At 44.7% G+C, this 21,519-nt stretch overlaps 1 protein-coding gene across 1 annotated transcript; it reads left to right on the plus strand.

Annotated features, from left to right (window-relative positions):
• The first annotated feature begins 9,850 nt into the window (after positions 1-9,850).
• Positions 9,851-12,282, plus strand: LOC133717046 (heat shock cognate 70 kDa protein-like). The gene is made up of 2 exons (XM_062143672.1): positions 9,851-10,240; positions 10,727-12,282. The coding sequence occupies exons 1-2, from the start codon at positions 10,033-10,035 to the stop codon at positions 12,073-12,075; spliced, it is 1,557 nt and encodes a 518-aa protein (XP_061999656.1). The 5' UTR covers positions 9,851-10,032; the 3' UTR covers positions 12,076-12,282.
• Positions 12,283-21,519: the final 9,237 nt, after the last annotated feature.

Genomic DNA, 21,519 nt, shown 5'->3' on the forward strand with positions numbered 1-21,519 from the left:
TTTAAGGCTCTTAATTTCTCAATTAATTGTCCCTACATTTAACACTTTCAAGAGGCTTGTATTTCTTTTCAATATGCCAATTTCCGCGCCTTCCTTCATTTTCTTCGATCAAACATTTCGAAATGTACATTTTTCTCATTTGCCATGAATTTCTAGATAACAAGGAAATGGATTAATGTAGGTTAATTAGGACTAGAAGACATAATTTTTTTTTTTTTTGAGGTAAAGATGAAATTGTATTAATGAATTATACGATTACAATCGTACTGTAGGGCATCCAGAACACACTCTGGAGCTTGAGCAAACCATTCCATATGAATGTCAGAATCAAAACCAAATCCTGCCAGTCTATGAGCAACATGATTAGCATTCCTATAAGTATGATGAACACCTATAGAAAGCAAATCACCTAGCAAATCTTTAATTTCTTCAACAATGATTCCCAAAGTAAGCAATCACTCATTAGAGCAACATTAGACACATCAAGTGCCTGAATAAGCACCAGCCCAGATTTAATAGCAAGCAGCTCAGCATGGTAGGCAGATGACACATTAGGCACTCTATAAGCAAAACCAGCAATGAACTCACCCTTCTCATTACGCAGAACACCGCCAATGCCTCCATGTTGTAGTGAAGAAACATAAGCACCATCAACATTCAAGCACAATAAGCCACTCATGGGAGGGGACCAATGTACTCTAGCTTTCGTCCTCCTATCGGTTACCATAGTCATACCCCTATTAGCCTGAAGAAACTCTTCATACCAAGCCATAGTACAAGCAACAATTGTAGAAGTGTTTTTAGCATTATCATTCCATAATTTCTCATTCCTATTCTTCCAAAGACCCCATAAAAGCATCAACAGCTTAGAAAAATTTTTAGAGGAAAGACTAGATGCTTGCTCAAGTAACCATTCCTTAAAAATAAAAGAAGGATTAATTCCAGTTTACCTACCTGAACTTTCACCCATTCTTCATGTTAGTCCCTGAACTTCCAATTTCATCAAGACTACCCCTAAACTCCCAATTTCCATCAGCCGTGTCCAATTTTCAAAGCTCCGTCCAATTTGAACGTTAAATCTGATGTCAGGGCCCACTGTAAGGGCTAAAATGGTCATTTCAAGACAAAAAAATATCAGAACAAAAAAATATATCTTCTTCTTCCTTTAATCCCACTTCGACCTCTTCTCTCTCCTCTCTGACCTGATCTAACCTCGATTTCCATTTCACCTCCCTCCACCCCCTCACTGAAAAACTCTAAACCCAAAATGGCGATTCTGAAGGAAAAAGAAAAGAAAGTTGAATGGGTTCACGATTCTAACAATGAAGGCCTCGATGAGAGAATGGATGGTGGGGATGGCGAGGCCGACAATCTAGAAGGTTAGGATTCGGGAGGTGAGGAGATTGACGAAGGGGATGCGGGGGTTGGCGGAGGTCGATAGTGATCGGAGGGCAAGGATTGCTGACACCCTGCCTTAGCCCTTGGAGTACACCGCCTGCAGCCACCACGCGAAGACATCACAGTTCCGCCGTGGTACTCGGCGACCTTCGTCGATTTCCGGTCATCTCTTCAACACACCTTCATCAGCAACATGTTCAGATCAATTAGAACCTCAAAACCTAGAAGTTTGATCACGAACCGACGCCGGAAAACCCAAGCACGCACCGTCGCCGGAGCTCTTGGCTCTGCACTTCGGTATTCTTCAATCCCCGGTGAAAATCGAGCCACACCACCACCATATTTGGAGTAAGGATTGCACGAAGGACCAAAGCCCCAAAACCCCGACCATAGATCGGAACTCAGAGCTTTGCGCCGCTATCCCTGCAAAACGAGGCACACCTCCTTGCTTCACCGCCATCACGCCAAAACCTCCACTTGTCAACAACGATTTCAGACGTGCACGATTTGGTCGAGGATGCCCAACTCTCCTTGACGTCTCAGTCCAAAAAGGCAGAGTACTAGATCGATTTACTTTGGTCATTGCACCTTGATTCATCACTGTGATCAGAAGAACACTTACGCCGGGCTCGAGCACGAAATGGTTTCCAGAGTGGTGGAGAGCCTCAAGGTATACTAATTAAGCTCCTCTGATTTGGTATATTTCATACTGTGGGTAAATCTGGTTTTACTTTTTACAATGGAGATTTTGGTTGTGGCTCAGATTCAATTCCAGCTTCCAAAGGGATTGAATTTTCATCCGGGTTGTCTTCATTGTGATTGTTCTAGGAGTGGGTCGCTCTATTTTTATATCGTTTGGTTGCTTTGAATTGATTTTGCTAATGGAATTGTATAAAATCTGGGTTCTTGTTAGAATCTGGGATCATGTTGACATCTGAGTTCATGTTGGAATCTAAATTCATGTTGACGAAGTCAAAAGAAATTTATGTAGTCTTAGCAGCAAATTAAGTTCAAAGAACCCAACCGTGATTAACATGGCATGGGCATGAGAGGCAAAATAATCTAGAAATTGAAATCTTAAGCTTGTCTAGATCTGCCATGGTTTTCCTTTGAGAAGATGTACAACAGTGTTAACCTTAAGGTTGTGCGGCTTAGGCATACCAAGAAAATTGAAGAGTTTTTTTTTTGTTTTTTTCGTTTTTTTCTTTGACAAGGGGTAGTATAGGAATTTAGCAATTCCATCTCCTGCCACGTCATCACTTAACGTTCAAATTGGACGGAGCTTTGAAAATTGGACACGGCTGATGGAAATTGGGAGTTCAGGGGTAGTCTTGATGAAATTGGAAGTTCAGGGACTAACATGAAGAATGGGTGAAAGTTCAGGTAGGTAAACTGGAATTAATCCATAAAAGAATGAGTAATAGGAATCTAAATAGAAAACGGAGGAGCAGTAAGGATTTCCTGCGCAGTAGGGCACCCACATAACACATGTCCAACACTCTCAAACTGGTGACGGCAAAGCAGACACCCCATATCACCAGTATAACCCTTCTTGTTCAAACTGTCCCTAGTTGGCAACATATTATGACAAGCTCGCCAGATACATATAGAGACCTTCCCAGGGATCTTAGCTTTCCAAAGTGACTTCCAGAGAATACTAAAAGGATCACCAAGAGAGGAGGAAGCAAAGGCATCCCCCATCACCACCTCCCGAGCTACATAGTAGGCAGTTTTAGTAGAAAACTTACCCTTCTTCCCAAGTTTCCAGCTCAAACGATCTCTTCTATTTCTATGGCTGATAGGAACACACAAGATAGCATCAACAACTTCTTGAGAGAATAGACCGTTGCAGAACATCAACCCTCCAACTTTTGGTATCCGCATCAATCAAGGAAGGGACTAACTCAATGTTACAAGCAGCCGGTTTACAGAGTTGATGAGGAGAAACAGTAGGAATCCACTGATCACTCCAAACATTAATAGAGGAACCATTACCAACCTGCCAAAATAATCCAGCCTGAAGGACAGTTCTAGCTTCCATAATGCTTCTCCATGCATACGAGGGGGAATCCTCCATATCTGCATCCTTTTGGATATTCCAATAGTTTAGGGGATATATATTGATGTAGGACGAGATTTTTGCCAATTTCAACAAACAATCTCAAAAAGAAAGAAGCGTCTTCACATCAAGAAGAATAATTTAAATATTGAAAATTGGTATTCAAATAGGCTTCTTAATGATAGAATTAATCATAAATTACTATTTTGGATATATCGGGATTCTCGAACAAAATCTTGGTTGGGATTCCAATTATATATTTGCGTAATATTCTTTAGTATCTAGGATTCTATTTCCGATTTTTATTTAATCAGGATTAATTAGGTTTCCTAGTTTTAGTCTACAATAAATTATTCTTTATGTTTTCTAGTTGTATTAGGTTTATGTTATGTGCCCTATATAAGGCACCTCTTAGATTGTAATTTTCATTCAAGTTATCAATAAAAAAAAACTAAATATTAGAGAAGTTTCTCTATGTTTCTTATGGCTGTGTCCGTAATTGCTAGTGGATTCTAGCTCATCTCATATGGCTTTCGACACTTGACGGAGCCTTTTACTATCGTGTTCACGCTTCCCGCATCATTAATGATGTAGGACGAGAATGGGCCCGGTTTAGTCGGAAAACCATAAAAGCAAAGAAGCGGCGTAGAATCAAGAAGAGTGATTAGAAAATAGGTAACTCACGCGTAATGAGATTATTAGCCGCTGGAATATTCAAGAAGATTTGGTTTTGGACCTTTCGGGTTACTCGTACAAAAAGTTAGGTTTTGATTGTGAATCAGATTTGATCAACTTTTGGCCAGAATGTCCGTTTGAGATTCATGATACCTTTCCAGAATGGGAACGACGAGATCTTCAAGACTCACTTAAGTGAGCCCTAACGGATTTAGGCCAAAATATGTCGTTTTAATTATCCGATTTGGGATTTAATATTTTTAGGCTTGTCTTACATATGTTTTAGGATTCTTTTTATTTTAGGTTTTTAGTTTCTTTTTTAATTTGGATTCTTTAGGATTTCTTGTTAGAATTTGATTTAGGGTTTTGGATGCCTATATAAGCACCATTATGCTTTGTACTAGAATCAATTTATCATATCAAATTTAATAAAATGAGAGATTTTTCTCACTATTTCTGGTGGATTCTAGAGCAAAATGCACCCTTTTGGATATTCTTTAAAACTTTGTGACCCGAGTATCTAGTCTGAATCAATTTTCGAACCTGAACCAAATGATAAAGTAATCTGAAATTCACATCCAAAACCAATTGACAATGGATGGAGTGGCCCAAACCCTTATAAACCCATATGCAAGGTCCCCAATTTCCCATGTGGGATTCATACTTTCAACACGCCCCCGCACGTGTGGCGAATTTTCAAGCCATACACGTAAACAACTTATATTGGGTGACGTGGAGCCCGTGTGGCCGTGAGGCATGCACACGTGGGATAACCTGCTCTGATACCATGATAAAGTAATCTGAGGTTTACATCCAAAACCAATTGGCAATGGATGGAGTGGCCCAAACCCTTATAAACCCATATGCAAGGTCCCCAATTTCCCATGTGGGGTTCATACTCTCAACACCAAACACTATTTAGGTAGAGGGATTGCTTCTCTCCTAAGTGAATCATCTTGCATTTTAATTAAGGATAGGATAGTTGTATGTCACCGAAGGCCGGTGTTAATTGCTTTGCAACAGTAGTGCTAGCATTGTGATGTATTTTCACGATGTAATTTGTCTTTACTAATGAATATTGTTGTCTCATCCATGATTTTTTTGGTCTAGTGGAATAAATTTGGGCTAATTACTGTTTAGTACCCTGTGGTTTTGGTCCAACATCAATTCAGTCCCTCGACTTTCAATTTCATCAAAAACACCCCCACATTTTCATATTCTCGTCCAATAGGTCCTTCCGACTCAATTCCGGCATTTTCAGCCGTTTAGCTGATGACGTGGCATTCCAAGTCAGCACAAGTGGGGCCCACACGGAAGTGAAATTCCAAAAATATCCCTGGCCAACCAGATATGGAAAAATCTAAAATAAACTCACACTTTGCAGTTGGGGAGACTCGAACCCATCCCAATACACATGCAAATAAAAGCCCCAACCACCAGACCACTTGAATGGTGTTAGTATATTACAAACAAAAATAATATATGTATAATAGTTTAAAAACACCCTCTCTCCTCCTCTCCTCTTCTTCTTCCTCTTCTCCTTTTCTTCTTCCTCTTCTGCCATGAAAGACCCAGAAGCATGTGCACCATCAACAACTCACAACCATTAATAGAATCATATCAGACTTTAAATAACTACACCTTCCTCTTTCTAACTCAAAAAATTCAAAAACCAAAAATAAAAAATAAAAAATTTAGAGCCAAATTCTCGGCCATGCCATTGAGAAATCCGGCCACCGTCGCCGTGTTGTTCTTGGACCAGACCCAGAATCAAATAGCCAAGCGGCATTCCTCCATCTCCGCCTCCATCGCCTCCGCCATCACCGCCTTCGCCGCCTCCTTCTTCCCGGCGTCGTAAGGCCCCCAGTTCCTCACCACGCTCTCCACGAACGCTGCCTGGGCGTCCCTCGCACGCGCCGCCTGTGCAGGGACCATGAGCCTGAGACCGCACTCCACCTGCTCGACCTTTTGAATGAGAGAAGAGGAAGGGCTGCGCCAGAGGCGGTCGCCGAACTGGACGACGAGGCTGTTGGAGTCGGCGTCGGAATATTCGTCGGAGGCGGAGTCGAGGAAGGAGCGGAGGAGGTTGGTGAAGAGGTAGGGGTAGCCGTGTTGCACATGCTTCTGGGTCTTTCTTGGCAGAAGAGGAAGAAGAAGAGGAGAGGAGGAGAGAGGGCTTCTGGGTCTTTCATGGCAGAAGAGGAAGAAGAAGAGGAGAGGAGGAGAGAGGGTGTTTTTAAACTATTATACATATATTATTTTTGTTTGTAATATACTAACACCATGCAAGTGGTCTGGTGGTTGGGGCTTTTATTTGCATGTGTATTGGGATGGGTTCGAGTCTCCCCAACCGCAAAGTGCGAGTTTATTTTAGATTTTTCCATATCTGGTTGGCCAGGGATATTTTTGGAATTTCACTTCCGTGTGGGCCCCACTTGTGCTGACTTGGAACGCCACGTCATCAGCTAAACGGCTGAAATTGTCGGAATTGAGTCGGAAGGACTTATTGGACGAGAATATGAAAATGTGGGGGTGTTTTTGATGAAATTGAAAGTCGAGGGACTGAATTGATGTTGGACCAAAACCACAGGGTACTAAACAGTAATTAGCCCAATAATTTTTTTTTTTTTTTTTTGAGGTAAAGAGTTCAAAAATTAATATGACCCTTGATCATGGTCAAAGAATAGTACAAAATAGACTACTCTAAATGGAGAATGAAAGCTCTGAATAGTCTATGCTAACAAAATTGACTTGCCTTGTAGCCAAACTATTCTATCTAACCCTACTAAGCGAAGCACTCCATTGTGGTACGAGAGAGTAAGATACTTCTAACATAGATCTTATTTTAAATGAAAAAAATTAAGCAGAGGCTACCTCCTTCCCTTAGGAGATTTAGGGGTACCTACTTCCACAGGCAAAGTAAACTCAGGAAGTCCATTCAACAATTTTTCCACCTTCTTGGAATTCGTGCTTCTCTTCATAGGAGAGGTCTTTACCACTTTACAATTTTCTTTGTTCTTGTTCTTGGCACCTCGAGTGCGGCCTTGTTTCTTGGCACCCTCATGTGAATTTTGAACTGTTCGAGTACATGAATTAGATGTATCGGTTACACAAGAAGGCACATATTACTAGTTAGCAAAGAGTTGGTCTTCTCACATAGTTCTCTTAGTTTCTTGTTCTTGGCACCTTGAGTGCGGCCTAGTTTCTTGGCACCTCGGGTGCGGCCTCGTTTCTTGGCACCAACCCCATAGTCAGATTAGCGAGATTGGTTCTGCCCACAGCTAGGCTAAGCCTAGGCTTCTTCAGTGAAACCCCAACCAAATCCATTCACTTCCTCCACAGTCCGATGACCTGTGCTGTCCCATTTTCCTGCATCACCTAGCCGGAAGATAGTTCTACGCTGTGATCTCCTCCACTGATCTCCAGCCTTTCAAACGGGCTGACATTATCTTGGCCAGCCTCACTGCTTACCTCATTCCCTAGAGTACTGCTGGAAGTGCCCTCCCCAATTGTTGCAGTCCTAATTAAGGTGGATGACTTGACGAGCCCGAGGCTTGGGGATCGCCGTAGGCATGAACCGAGCTAGCCTAGCTTTACCATCCCCTCATGTCTGTGCTCCGAACACCATCAATGGACCAGCAGTAGAAGTGTTCTCCACCCTAACCAGAACTTGCTCCATGTTGCGCTGCGCCAGAGATACTGTGTCCCTCAAAGCCTCCACCAGCGACGGACCCGAGCATGGCAGACTAACATGGGTAAGTCTCCCACAATCACGGCATCGGCCATACATGTTCTCATAGAAGAATTCCAAGTTGACATCCAAACCATCTTCCACTGTGAAGCATCGTCTAAACACTACCGGCTGCATCAAATCGATCTCTACCCGAATCTGGATCAGGCCCGCCTCAAACTAGTATCCTTTTGCAGAAAACGTCTTAGGGCACAGCCAAGACGCCGGAGACAATGATCCGAATGAAAGGCCGGAGGGAGTCCTTTGACCTTCACCCAGAAAGCCAGGGTATTCAGAGGCACCGCGCTGATCTGGCAGACCCCATCATACGGTGCCAACACCACCGGCGCCCGGTCAAACCCCCAAGGACCGCCATGGAGGATACGGTTTCGATTCGAAAGGTCCGATAATGTGAAGAGGAAGTGATCATCATGTCTTGCACCGTATACCTACCATTCGATCTTCAAGCACGGCGGAACATTCCATGAACTACCTTTTGTTGAATGCCCTAGCCGTCAGCAGTTTACCCACCAAATACGTCTGCGAGCGCCGCAGACCTTCTCCTCTCGGTGGCCGGAGATCAACCAGCTTCTTACTATAAGTCGAACCAAGCGAAGCAGCTAGCCTCACAGCCATCTTGTCCATTGCATCCATGGTCTCAGAAAACTAGAATATGGAAAAGCTAGGGTTTTGCCTCTCTCACCTTAGGGGAAGCAAGCATGCAGCGGCTAGGGTTAGCTTATTATGCTTGGAATAAAAAGATTGCTTTTATAATCATTGGTATATTGAACCAAAGTTTAAAGAAAGACGGGCAATCAAGCATCACTAAGCTTATTGGATGAGATAATATATAAATTGATTAAAGGCCTTGTTTGACAATTTTGTTTGTTTTATAACAAACAAAATGGATAAAAATACCACAATAGGTCACCATACAAATGCTCTGCCGGGTAGCACAAACAGTACGTAAAACAAAGTCTGAAGTACCTCAAATTACATTTCCTAATAGTTCTGATCATATAATGTTTTTTTTTTTTTTTTTTTTTTTTTTTTAACATTGGTTGGGACTCGAACCAAAATTTTCTTTCCTTCCTCACCACTTGCACTAACCACAAGAGCTTGGCTAATTTGCCCTTAGGCCTTGTTTGGTTCATGGAAAGGAAATCAATTCCATTGTCATTTCCATAGGGATGAGAAATTAAAATTCTTGCCAAGTTTTCTTTCCAGTGTTTGGTAAAGTAGGGATTTCCCTTCTGGTATTTGGTTGGTGCAGGAAATGAAAGAAAAAATATGAATGTTCCAATAATACCATTGTACTTTAAAATTTAACATCATATGGGTGAAATTCGCAATAACTCATTTAAGTAGGGGTATTAATTTTCATAATAAATGCTGAGAAAGGAGAAGGGAAAATCAATTCCATGGGTTTTGAAAGGAATCATCTTCTCCCCTATATTCCTCTTTGCCAGGAAAGTAGTTCCCAATTTTGTGCTTGCCAAACAAAGGAAATGAACGATTTTCCTTTCCTGATTCCTCAAATCTATGAAGCAAACATGGCCTTATTGAATCCTTATTCTAAAGTCTGTTTTTATCATAAATATTTTCTTATCTTCACTCCACCAATCCGCCATTAATATCAAACCGGCCCTCCATGGTGTTAGATAGATCTAAAGTCTTCATTGAAGGAAACTTCCACAAACAAATAAGAACAATTTTAGAAGTGATTGCATATACTCTCTCTTCTTCATGACCTTGTAAGCGTTCCCCCAAGGATTTGCGTCCATAAAGTACCTAGCATCTTCACAAAAATTTCTTTGCAATAACAAAATATTAATTTATTTGAATAAGCAAACCCCAATCATTTTTATATGATCTCCTCTACTATTATAGATTATTCTTTTGGCCGGACAAATACTTTTGTAGTTTTTTTTTGGTGTTAGTATATCCTATGTCCTTTCTAATATAGTAATACTAAATTCCAAGACGGCTATTTGGCTACTCTGTTGTGTGTTTCTTTTGGTTTGAATATTCCGGGTGCAGCCGTGCCGTTTCGATCGACCACAATGTTATGTCTTTGCAATCTTCTTCATTCTATTAATTCTTGTCCCAGTACCTTCTTCTTCTTTTCTTTTTTTTGAAAGGCTTGTCCTAGTACTTATTATAGCTGAGAATGGCAGGAGAAGGCCACGCAATTGGAATTGATCTGGGGACAACTTACTCCTGTGTAGCAGTGTGGGAGTACGATCATGTAGAAATAATAGTGAACGATCAGGGCAACAGGACTACTCCATCCTACGTTGCCTTCTCTGATGCCGAGCAAATGGCAGGTGATATGGCATTTAACCAAGTCATGAGAAACCCAACCAACTCAATCTATGGTATGTTTATCTATCTTCCCAAATCCAACATATGTATACATACATACACATATATTAGCTGGTATTCCAGTAATTGCTCACTCATCAATTATTCCTATGTGCTCGAGTGTTGACTTTTCTGGTTTAACTCTGTTCTATTTTTTCTTCCATTTGCTTCTTTTTAATTCCCCCACTATTTCTGCTTGAGCCAGTTATCTATAAGGGAAATTCTCTATGATTGGGCTATTAGGAGATTGAACGATTTGTTTTGATATCCATTTTTGTGTTCTGCCAACAGGGTGTATTGCTCTATTGGTTAAGAAAGAGTTAACATACTCAACTCTAGCTATCAATTATATAGTTCACATACTTTTCAAGAGCATATGGTCTGTGAAAGTGGAGATATAGTAGGACTTGGCTATATCAAGGATTCGATCTCCTCTAATATAACAAGAAAAAAAAATCATTTCATGATAGCTAATTACTAAGCTCACCATCAATTTGCAGATGCAAAAAGATTAATAGGTAGAAAATTCAGTGACACGTCGGTTCAAACTGATTTGAAGTTATGGCCATTCAAGGTCATTGAAGGACCTGCTGACAAACCCATGATTGTGGTTAGTCACAAGGCTCAAGAGAAACAATTTGCTGCTGAAGACATCTCTTCCATTATGCTTGGAAAGATGAGAGAGGTTGCTGAGGCTTACCTGGGATCACCAGTAAGGAATGCGGTCATCACTGTCCCTGCTAACTTCAATGACTCACAACGTCAGGCTACAAAAAGTGCCGGCATCACTGCTGGCCTAAACGTGTTGCGTATTATCAATGAACCAACCGCAGCGGCTATTGCTTATGGCATTGACAAGAAGGCTGGTTGGTATAGCAAGAGAACAGTGATGATATTTGATTTGGGCGGTGGTACTTTAGATGTGTCACTGCTTACCATTGGTGATGGTGTCTTCGAAGTGAAGGCTACGGCCGGAGACACTCATCTTGGAGGTGAAGATTTTGATGGCAAAATGGTCAACTACTGTGTTCAGGAATTCAAGAGGAAGCATGGTTTGGATGTTAGTAAGAACTTCAAAGCTCTTAGGAGGCTCAGAAATGCTTGCGAGAAGGCAAAGAGGAGACTCTCTTCAGCTATGACGACTGAATTTGAAATCGAGTGTTTGGCGCAGGGTACTGATTTCTACATAACTATCACTCGTGCCAAATTCGAACAACTGAACATTGATTTCTTCAAAAAATGTATGGTGCCTGTAAAGAAGTGTTTGAAAGATGCTAACATGGATATATCTAGTGTCCAGGATGTTGTTCTTGCTGGAGGTTCTTCCAGGATACCCAAGGTACAGCAGCTTTTACAAGATGTGTTCCAGGGGAAGGAGCTTTGCAGGGGCCTTAATCCTGATGAGGCTATAGCATATGGTGCAGCTGTTCAAGCTGCTGTGTTGAGTGGGAAGGGGGATGAGAAGCTTCGAGATATCCGTCTTTTGGATGTCACCCCTCTATCACTTGGGGTAGAGATTGGTGACAATTGTATGAAAGTTGTGATTCCAAGAAATAGTCGAGTTCCCATCACGAAAAACACAACTAATAGGACTCTATATGACTATCAAACTTCTGCCAGGTTCCCCATTTTTGAGGGTGAGAGTGAAGACACCTCAAATAACAATTTTTTGGGTGATTTCACACTCCTTGGCATTCCTGAAGCTCCCAAGGGGGAAATTAAGTTTGATGTATGCTTTAGAATTGATGAAAATGGTATCTTGAATGTCTCTGCTAAGGACATGTCCACCGGCAAAGAGAGAGGAATTACAATCAACGGTCGCATGCAGAAGAACTTACGGAGGATTTGAGATTTGAGTTCAGAGAAACATATTAATGCGATCACATGGATGAACCCTGGTGTCGGTTGGAGAAGAATAATAAAGTTTGTGGAGTTACTCTGTTGATGGACTCGGGTACTTGGTTTTATACCACGAACTTGTACTATTTAATTTGTATTGTTGGTCAATCCAATTAAAGCTTTGCAAAAGCATAGCATGAAATCCATGAAATTGAAAGGCTTTTTTTTTTTTTTTTTTTGAACAGTGTCAATCCATTAATAACAAATGAAGAACATTACAAAATAACTTACTCGAACAACTGAATTACGATTGAAATGAACCATGAAAGATTGTTCTAAAGCAAAAGATTAAAGCAATCTAACATAATGCAAACCCAGAGTAAGTGAAGCTTTTAGTAACCAAATAACCTTGACACTACCAGGGAAGCCTCCGAACGCAGTCAAGAGTCTTCCCCAATATTATTCACAATCCCAAAGGGCACAATGAAGCATAAACAAATAGTAGCTTAAAAACCTAAACAATGCTAGATTAAAAAAAAAAAAAACTAGAAGACTGAGCCCAAAACAAATCAGGCCCATCCCCTAACCCAGCAACACGGAAGCCTAAATTGAGGCCCAGCACACCACCCTTTGACCACGACCCAGCCAAGACGGCAGCCGCCAACTGCACACCGCGCTCGATCCAAACCAGAAGAATTGAGCAGCCGCCCTCCGGTCCTGCTAAACGAATCGTACCCAGCACCCACATAACACACTACAAAACCAGCCACAACCGGCAAATCCCCCGCTGCCACCACGCAGACCTCGTCGTGCTCAACCTCAATAAAGCCGCCATATCACCGTCTTTGACCTGCAATATGAAACACACCGGATCGGAATACGAACCAGGCGTCAAACAAACCCGGCGCATATTTGCCCCCCACACTCGCCTCCTATCCCTGAGAGAAGAGCAGATTAGCAGGGAAGACCTTGGAGGCCTGTCCGACGATGACGTCGTGACTCATGACGACGTGCCATCGGACGGAACAGAAGAAGTGGCAGCAACTCTTCTTAAGGGAAGTTGTGTTTCCGAGAGAGAGAGAGATAAAATAGAAAAACATGAATTTGAATGTCAAGTCAGCACAAGGAGCCTAAATCAGCTAAACGCGCGTTCCGAATTTTTTTATAAAGTTTTTTAATGAGACAATCTATATTAATGAGAAGTTTTTTTTTAAATCTGAGCAATGACCAAAAGCAACTCAATAATTTGATTAATGAGATAACTTTGTGTGTGATTTATATCATATGAAAAAAAATAAAGCTTGACAACGTGAAGTGCAGTGTGGGAGTTAGAAACACATTGCTCACCATTTTGTTCTTGATTAATTTAGGTTATTGGGCTCTGTTTGAGCCCAAAAGTAATTTTGGCAAGATCCTTTAGTGGATTCAGCACAGCGGGCCGATACCTGCGGCCAAAAAATAAGCCTACTCGGGTTTGGGTTATAGCTTCACCCATTCCGTGATCCATAAGGAAAACGAAACCTTATTGGAGTCGGGTAGCGAGGATTGAATAGGAAACTTCAACCAATAATCCTTCTGTGGCAAGGAGCAGTCGAAACCCTAGGTATATATACCAGGTTTCAAGGACGGATTAAGGACCTCTCTCAAATCAATCAATCCCAGCGATTACAAAGCCTCCCCGGAGCAAACCTTCAACCTCGTTGAAACCCGGTGACCGTGTGCCAGTCCTAGTCTCTCCAAGAGCCGACTGTCAGCATCACCAAACCAACCCGGCGACTGTACTTTCAGTCCCAGTCTCCCCAGGAGCCGACTGCTAGCGCAACCGCCACCGTTACTACCAGCGAAGCAAGGGTAACGCCCTCGCACCCAGCGAAGCTAAAGTCACGCTTTAGCGCAAGCCCGTGCTTTCTCCCAAACTTCCCAGTGATTGCTCTGCTTAGTCTACAACACTAAGTATCGATTCGGTGACGCGAAGAGATCACGACCAAAGTCCTTATCCGTAAGGCAAGAAGTCCTTCCCCGGAAGGCTAGAGAAGAACCTTGTGGCGAGGTTGGTGCTCTCCTCGTCCACAGACGCTTGAAGAAGAAGTCAGGTCAAGGGACTACCCCGACGACTGCACCCCACGGTGCTGGCACGCCCGCGCACACGCTCAAAAGAGACAGTTTGCGAGCCAACTGGTTTTTGCGCCAAACATTTTGGCACACCCGGTGGGACCAACTAGTGTCTTTTCGTGAACGTTAGCCATTGGGAAGTCAAGCGAAAACCCTTACCGAAAGGGCTACGCTAACTGCTCAAAGCACAAGACCTCCAGTTACACACCGCATCCTCGTGCGGAGTGTCGTGGTCTTTCTGAAGAACAAGTTATTCAAAGATTCTCTTTCCATTCCGAATCCTCCAATATGTCAACGGAACAAGGAGAGAATCACCAGACCGCTGCTACTCAGGCCAATGAGCCTGTCACTACCACTACCTCCAACACAGTGGGGAGTGGAGGAACAGAGGCTTTCGTGGAGAAGCCTGTTCCAGAGGGAGCGACCACTGAGGTCGCGCTCGCAATTATCCTGGAGAACATTGAAAATCATAGCAGGTGGATAGCCGCTGATTTTGAAAGGGAGAAAGCGAGGACAGACAAGATCATACGTGAGATAAACGAGCGTCTTTCCGAACAGGCGGAGAAGACTGCGGAACGAGTCTCACAGACAGAGAATGCATTGAGGGCTCATGCTACAAGTATTGCAGAGGACCAGAATCGGTGCCATAAAGGATTAACAGAGCTTATTGCGAACCATACGAAGCAGGCGGTGTCTGATATGGCAGGTCTTCGTAAAGATGGAGAGATTCTCGCAACTGAGGTGGCCATGCAAAGAGCCGAGCTGAACCAAACTAGAGAAGTGTTGAACAAAACGTTAGGAGACCCTAACGTTATCCTCGGGTCCCTTGGTCAACCGTCAGGTTCAGGCAAGTACGTGCCGCCGAATCAGCGAGAGAAGGTTAGCAGCAACACCGCTACACCTTCCACACCAGCTGCTGCTAGGCCACAGAAAAATAAAGAACAAGCACTGGTTATTGGCGGTAGCAAAGAAAAGGCTACTTCGTCAAGCGGGCAGACCGCCAGACAGAAGCAGCAGACATCAAAAGGTGGCGAATCTTCGTCCGACCCCACCGTTTTCGTTCAATACGACAGCGACGGAGCGGAAAACATATATCAAGAGCTGCCAGGAAGTTATTACGGGATTGACCAAGCTGGTAATCCTGTCAAGATAACAGCTTTGGCAAAAGAGCCTGTGCCAGCAGTGACTCTTCAACAACCCGCTACAACTCGCGTTGTCCAGATAGGAGAAGGGGCAGCAGCTGTAAACCAAGCAATACCCGTACAGGCTGCTCGCCACACTATGGCAATACCTCCACCTCCTCCAGGTCCGGAATATGTTAGACGAGAGGAGGTAGAGGAGATGATCAGGCTGGCCAACCCTAGAGCCCAAATGGATGGGGTCTTTGAGGGACCTTTCCCGCCGCATATAATGCTCGCGCCATTTCCCAGGGGATATAAAAACATCATATTTTCTACTTTTTCAGGGGAAGACACTGAGAATGCAGTCACTCATCTGGCCAGGTTTAGAGTGCAGTGCGGCCAGTACCAGAATGATGACATCCTCAAATGCAGGATCTTTGGCACTTCTCTTTCGGGAGCGGCCTTCAGATGGTTTTCTAAACTCCGACCAGGAACAGTGGCAGATTGGCCCGCAATGGAAAAGCTCTTTCGAGAAACTTTTGGAGCCATTGAGCCTGAGGTCGATTTGGCTTCTCTTACCCAAATGGCTCAGCAGCCTACTGAATCCGCTGTTGCATACCTTCAACGCTTCCAGATTCAGAAGGCCAAGCTGAACGTGATCCTGCCTGAGAAAGAGTTGATCAAGTTAGCGATCAAGGGTTTAGAGCCTAGACAGCGAAAGAAGCAGCATGGCAGCATGATCCAGTCCATGGGAGAACTCATCACAGAGGTGGGCAGCTTCGAGCACCTCCTCAGAGAAACCGATGCAAGGAAGAATGCCTCCAAGGGGACATACGTACCAGGAAAACATCGCACCGTAGCGGCCCTGAGCTACCAACCGGCTACTTATGACCCCTACTACCACCATCACAGTGAAGAGTTGATTCAGGACGATGAAGATGAGGAGGATAATGACATCGCTGCTTATGAACTGACAGGGAGAAAGAATCCAGCGCTGAAGCAGTTGAAGATCTCCAAGGAACCTGTCAAGCTCAAATCAATGGCCTTCACCAAACCAGAATTCGCGGCATATACATATGATGCCAATAAGGCACATGAAATCCTAGATGAGATGATCACCGCGAAGATGGTGAAGACCGAATTTGGACCTTTTCCTCACCCAGACCAACTGAAAGGGAAGAAGTACTGCAAATTTCACAACCTGTGGAATCATAATACAGCAGACTGTGTGAAACTCAAAGACCAGATTCAGGTATGGCTTAATAATGGTAGTTTGCAGGTAGAGGCTCCAGTGACAGCGGCAGCGCTCGTTGACCTGAACCCTTTCCCTGACACTGGGGTCAACATGGTCGACGTGAATTGGACTAAGCAGAGCCGGAGGAAACCAACCCTGGATTTGAATGAAAAGGGGAAAGGAGACCAACCTGACAAGGATGAACCTCCTGCAAAGAGGAAGTTTGAACCAGTAGGTCAAGCCTCATCTGTGGTCTTATGCTCGCGATGCAAGGAAGAGTGTGGCATCCAGGTATCACACGAAGAGGTCGAGCAGACATTTCGTTTTGGTTCTCTCCCACCCATCAAATGGGCATCGCCATCGCGAAACTATCAACCTTCCAGCCCAAGAGAAAAAGAGAAGCTGGAATCACCACCATCCCCAAAGGATTCCAATCTCTTCCAGAAGTTGAAAGCGGCCGCGGTTGATCAGAAGTCAGAGGAGAAGGCTATGACCAAGCGCAGAGACATCCTGACCAAGCCCTACATCCCTCCTGCTTCTGCCGCCACTATCAAGGAAGGTAAGTGGTACACAAGAGAAAAGGGGAAGGCAGTGGAGATAAGTCCTTCCAAGAAGAGAAAACTGCAGCGCAGATTCGGAGAAGCCAAACGCGCGCTAGAGGCTCTGGACCAGGGCCTGATCAAACCTTCGCAGCTGGTCAAATCACCTGAGCAGTATCAGAAAGAAATGGAGATACTAGCTGCTTTGCCGTTAATTACTCCCCGCAGCTTCCAGAAACAAGCACGCTCAGCAAAAGGGGCCTCTAAGCCCAGTGTTTTTTGCAGGATCACAGACGAGAGGAGACCTCCGCCAGCTCGAAAGGAGAGTTCACCGACCAGGCGACCACATGTCAGGCGCAAGTTGTTTCGCGACGACTCAGAGGCCAAATCCTCAGTTTTTGAGAGACTGGGGGGCAATGACAAGATTACCGATACGTTACAGTGGAAACCTAAAAAGGTCCAGAGTGTCGTTGTCGCCCCTGAGGTAACTGCAACGAGTGAACCAAAATCCAGCTCGCCTAAGCGGGTTACTGGGATACCGGAGCATGAGCAATGTGAGGTAAAAGGCCTTACGGAGGAATCATTGGTAGAACGGCTGGCTAAGCAATTCAATACTGACATCCCGGTCAAAGAACCCAAGCTGGACCTGCAAGAGGACATGGATGAGACAGTTATGACCGATACGACCTGCAACATGGTTTATGTGCTCCCCGCGCGGTATGCACTACCAGTCGCCGCGCAGGATTGTGTAGAAACTGAGGAAAATAGCGCACAACCCTTGCAGATTACATCAGCAATCACAGCACCTGTGGAAGAGGCTGTCTTTCTTGAAACAGAAGATGCTGACAGCAAAGAATTCTTCATGAGCTTCACCAGGCCAACACCCGCCATGGTTCAACACATGCGACCTTTGTACATCACAGCAGAGGTTAGCGGCACCAAAGTGAGCAAGATCATGGTAGATACCGGAGCTGCGGTGAACGTCATTACTACCAGGACCATGCACTTGCTCGGGATAAAGAAAGAGAAGATCCAGTCTACATCCCTTACACTCAAGAACTTTGCAGGGACTGTGACAAAGACCCTGGGATTACTTTTCTTGCGCATCAAGGTTGGCCCTGCTGAAGGGGTTTATGCTTTCTTTGTGACTGATTGTTACGCAGCCTATAGCGCTATTCTAGGCAGGGATTGGATCCACCGGAGCTATTGCGTTCCATCAACTCTCCATCAGGAACTCATTATGTGGAACAGGGAGACAGATAAGGCGGAGGTGATCAAAGCGGACCCTCGTCCATTTCCAGTTTCCGCGAATTATGTAGATGCCAGGTACTACTTGGAGCCTATCACTCCATTGCAAGTCAGTGGCATCGATAACAAGGGCCGCCCCACAGGGGTGACGGCCTCTGATCTGGCACAGTGGGGGCTCACGCTCGCAAAGGAAGGCTTAGACAGGCCTGGCCACGCTGTGCCCAAACCTTTAAACGATTAATGGATTACGACCTTCCAGAGGAAGGGATAGAGGCCCTCCACTCGCTGTATGAACGACTATCTTCGTACTTAGTGGAAAAAGAGGCCTATGATCGAGTTGCGACCTTAGAAACCGTCAATGAAGAGTTCTCTGACCAGGAACAAGAAGAGGAGGTAGAGATTCAGCTCGCTCCGGCAGCGCTAGATGACACACCCCCTAAGGTCAGAGACCCTACTGAAAAGGTCAATCTCGGAACAACAGAAGAGCCTATGGAAGTGGCTATCAGTGCTTACTTAGAGCCTAGCGAAAAACAGAGGCTTATTGAACTGTTACTGGAATTCAAAGACTGCTTTGCAGAGAAATATGAAGATATGCCCGGCCTGTCACCGGACTTGGTTTGTCATCAGCTACCAACACTCCCTGACAAGAGGCCTGTGAAACAAGAACCGCGAAGAATGAATTCAGAAACCCAAGTCCTCGTCAAAGAGGAAGTTGAAAAAATGCATAAATCAGGCATTATCAGGGTGGCCAAATATAATCAGTGGCTTTCCAATATAGTGCCAGTTCGCAAGAAGAATGGCAAGATGAGGGTCTGCGTGGACTACAGAGACCTCAATATTGCTACACCTAAAGATGTTTACGCCATGCCGGTAGCGGACATGTTGGTAGACGCCGTAGCTGGACACGAAATATTATCCTTTATGGATGGCACTGCAGGATATCACCAAATTCCGGTCGCGGAGGAGGACAGACATAAAACCGCGTTCCGATGTCCTGGGTTCGCGGGCGTGTTCGAGTATGTGGTTATGCCTTTTGGGCTGAAGAATGCTGGAGCCACTTATCAGCGAGCCATGAACTTGATCTTCCACGATATCTTGGGAAAGATTCTAGAGGTCTACATCGATGACGTTGTGGTTAAATCGAAGAAGAAAGGAAATCATATCATAGATCTCAGGAAAGTCTTCGAACGCATGCGCCAACATAAGCTGAAGATGAATCCCGCCAAGTGCGTATTTGGCGTTCAAGCGGGAGATTTCTTGGGCTTCATCGTACATCAAAGGGGGATTGAAGTCCCTGAAGATAAAGCAAACGCGGTCATCAACGCGTCCCCTCCACGAACGAAGAAGGAGCTACAGCGCCTGCTGGGTAAAATCAACTTCCTGCGACGTTTTATTTCTAACTCTGCAGGTAAGATCCAGCCCTTTTCTCCATTGCTGAAGTTGCAAGGACAGAATGAGTTTGTGTGGGAATCTCAACATCAAGAGGCTTTTGACAAGATCAAGGCCTATTTAGCGAGTCCACCAGTGCTTGTTCCCCCGCGAGCTGGATTTCCATTAAAACTATATATTTCAGCGGCTGAGGCCTCTATCGGTAGCTTACTTGCCCAAGACGATGAGGGAGGTGTCGAGCATGCCATTTTTTACCTCAGTAGGACACTTACAGATTGCGAGACAAGGTACACTCCTATGGAAAAATTGTGTCTCACATTGTACTTCTCCGCTTGCAAGTTGCGACATTACATGTTATCCTTTACTACAAGCATCATTGCTCAAACCGACCTGGTTAAGTACATGTTGTCGCGCCCTATTCTAAGGGGTCGCATTGGCAAGTGGGTATTGGCTCTATCAGAATTCTCGCTACAATACGTTCCACAGAAAGCAGTGAAGGGACAAGCTATCGCAGATTTTTTGGCACATCACCCTATGTTGGATATTCCCCCAGTCAAGGAATTAGAGATAGCGATCACCACCGCAACTCGACCAGATTTGGCGCACATCCCAGAGTATGCAATATGGTATCAAGCCACTGTCTCACTGCAACCCTGGGTATTATTCTTTGATGGCTCAAGAACAGAAACATTAGCAGGAGTAGGAATTGTTCTGGAAAACCCAGCGGGCGATCGTTTCTCCTATTCTTTCCAATTGGAGTTTAAATGCACTAATAACCAAGCAGAATATGAGGCCCTTATTATTGGCCTGGAAGTCTTGCTGGAATTGGGAGTAAGGGACGTTCAGATACGCGGTGACTCTATGCTCGTGATAAATCAGCTCCAGGAGAAATACAGGTGTGTAAGCTGCTTGCTCGTGCCATATCTCACTCGCGCCATTGAGCTTCTGGATCAGTTTGATGACGCTGATTTGGAATACATACCCCGCGAGCGCAATTTCGCGGCCAATGAACTTGCTCAGTTGGCCACAGGCATTACATTGAAGTATGGAGTTCGCGAGCGCATTCTGAAAGTTGAGCGCCGCACGCTGCCTTCGTGGCTCGCGCGGCCTGACCCACCCGACGATCCGGTCGTTGCTGTCCTAGAACCTATTGACGTAGATTGGCGAATGCCGTTGATCGCTTATCTCAAGCATCCAGATCCTACCGCAGACAGGAAGGTTCGCTTTCTTGCCTTAAACTACTTCCTCAGGGGCGACGAGCTGCGACGACGTGGAGAAGATGGCATGGACTTCAGATGTGTCTATGGCAGCGAAGCAAAACGGCTAATGCGCGAAGCCCATACAGGCGTATGTGGCGCCCATCAAGCGGGCCCTAAGATGCGTTGGCTTATCAGGAGACAGGGCTACTATTGGCCTGGCATTTTGAAGGATTGTATCACGTTCGCAAAAGGGTGCCAAGATTGCCAGGCGCATGGTCCAGTGCAGCACATCCCCAACATCCCCATGCAGCCGATCATTAAGCCTTGGCCTGCACGTGGTTGGGCACTGGACTTGATTGGGATGATTCACCCCCATTCCTCCCTCCAACACAAGTTCATCATCGTGGCCACGGATTTCTTCACTAAATGGGTCGAAGCTGAACCTTTGAAAGAGGCTTCTGGTGCCACCATTCGCCAATTCATTTTCCAGCACATCATCTGCAGGTTTGGTATCCCTGAAGTGCTCGTTTCCGACAGGGGGGCAGCGTTCATGGGCGGTGAGGTAGAACAACTCGTCAACGAATTGGGCATCCAGTTCATCCACAGCACTCC

Source organism: Rosa rugosa, chromosome 6 (assembly GCF_958449725.1).
Source record: "Rosa rugosa chromosome 6, drRosRugo1.1, whole genome shotgun sequence".
Classification (NCBI taxonomy): Eukaryota; Viridiplantae; Streptophyta; class Magnoliopsida; order Rosales; family Rosaceae; genus Rosa; species Rosa rugosa.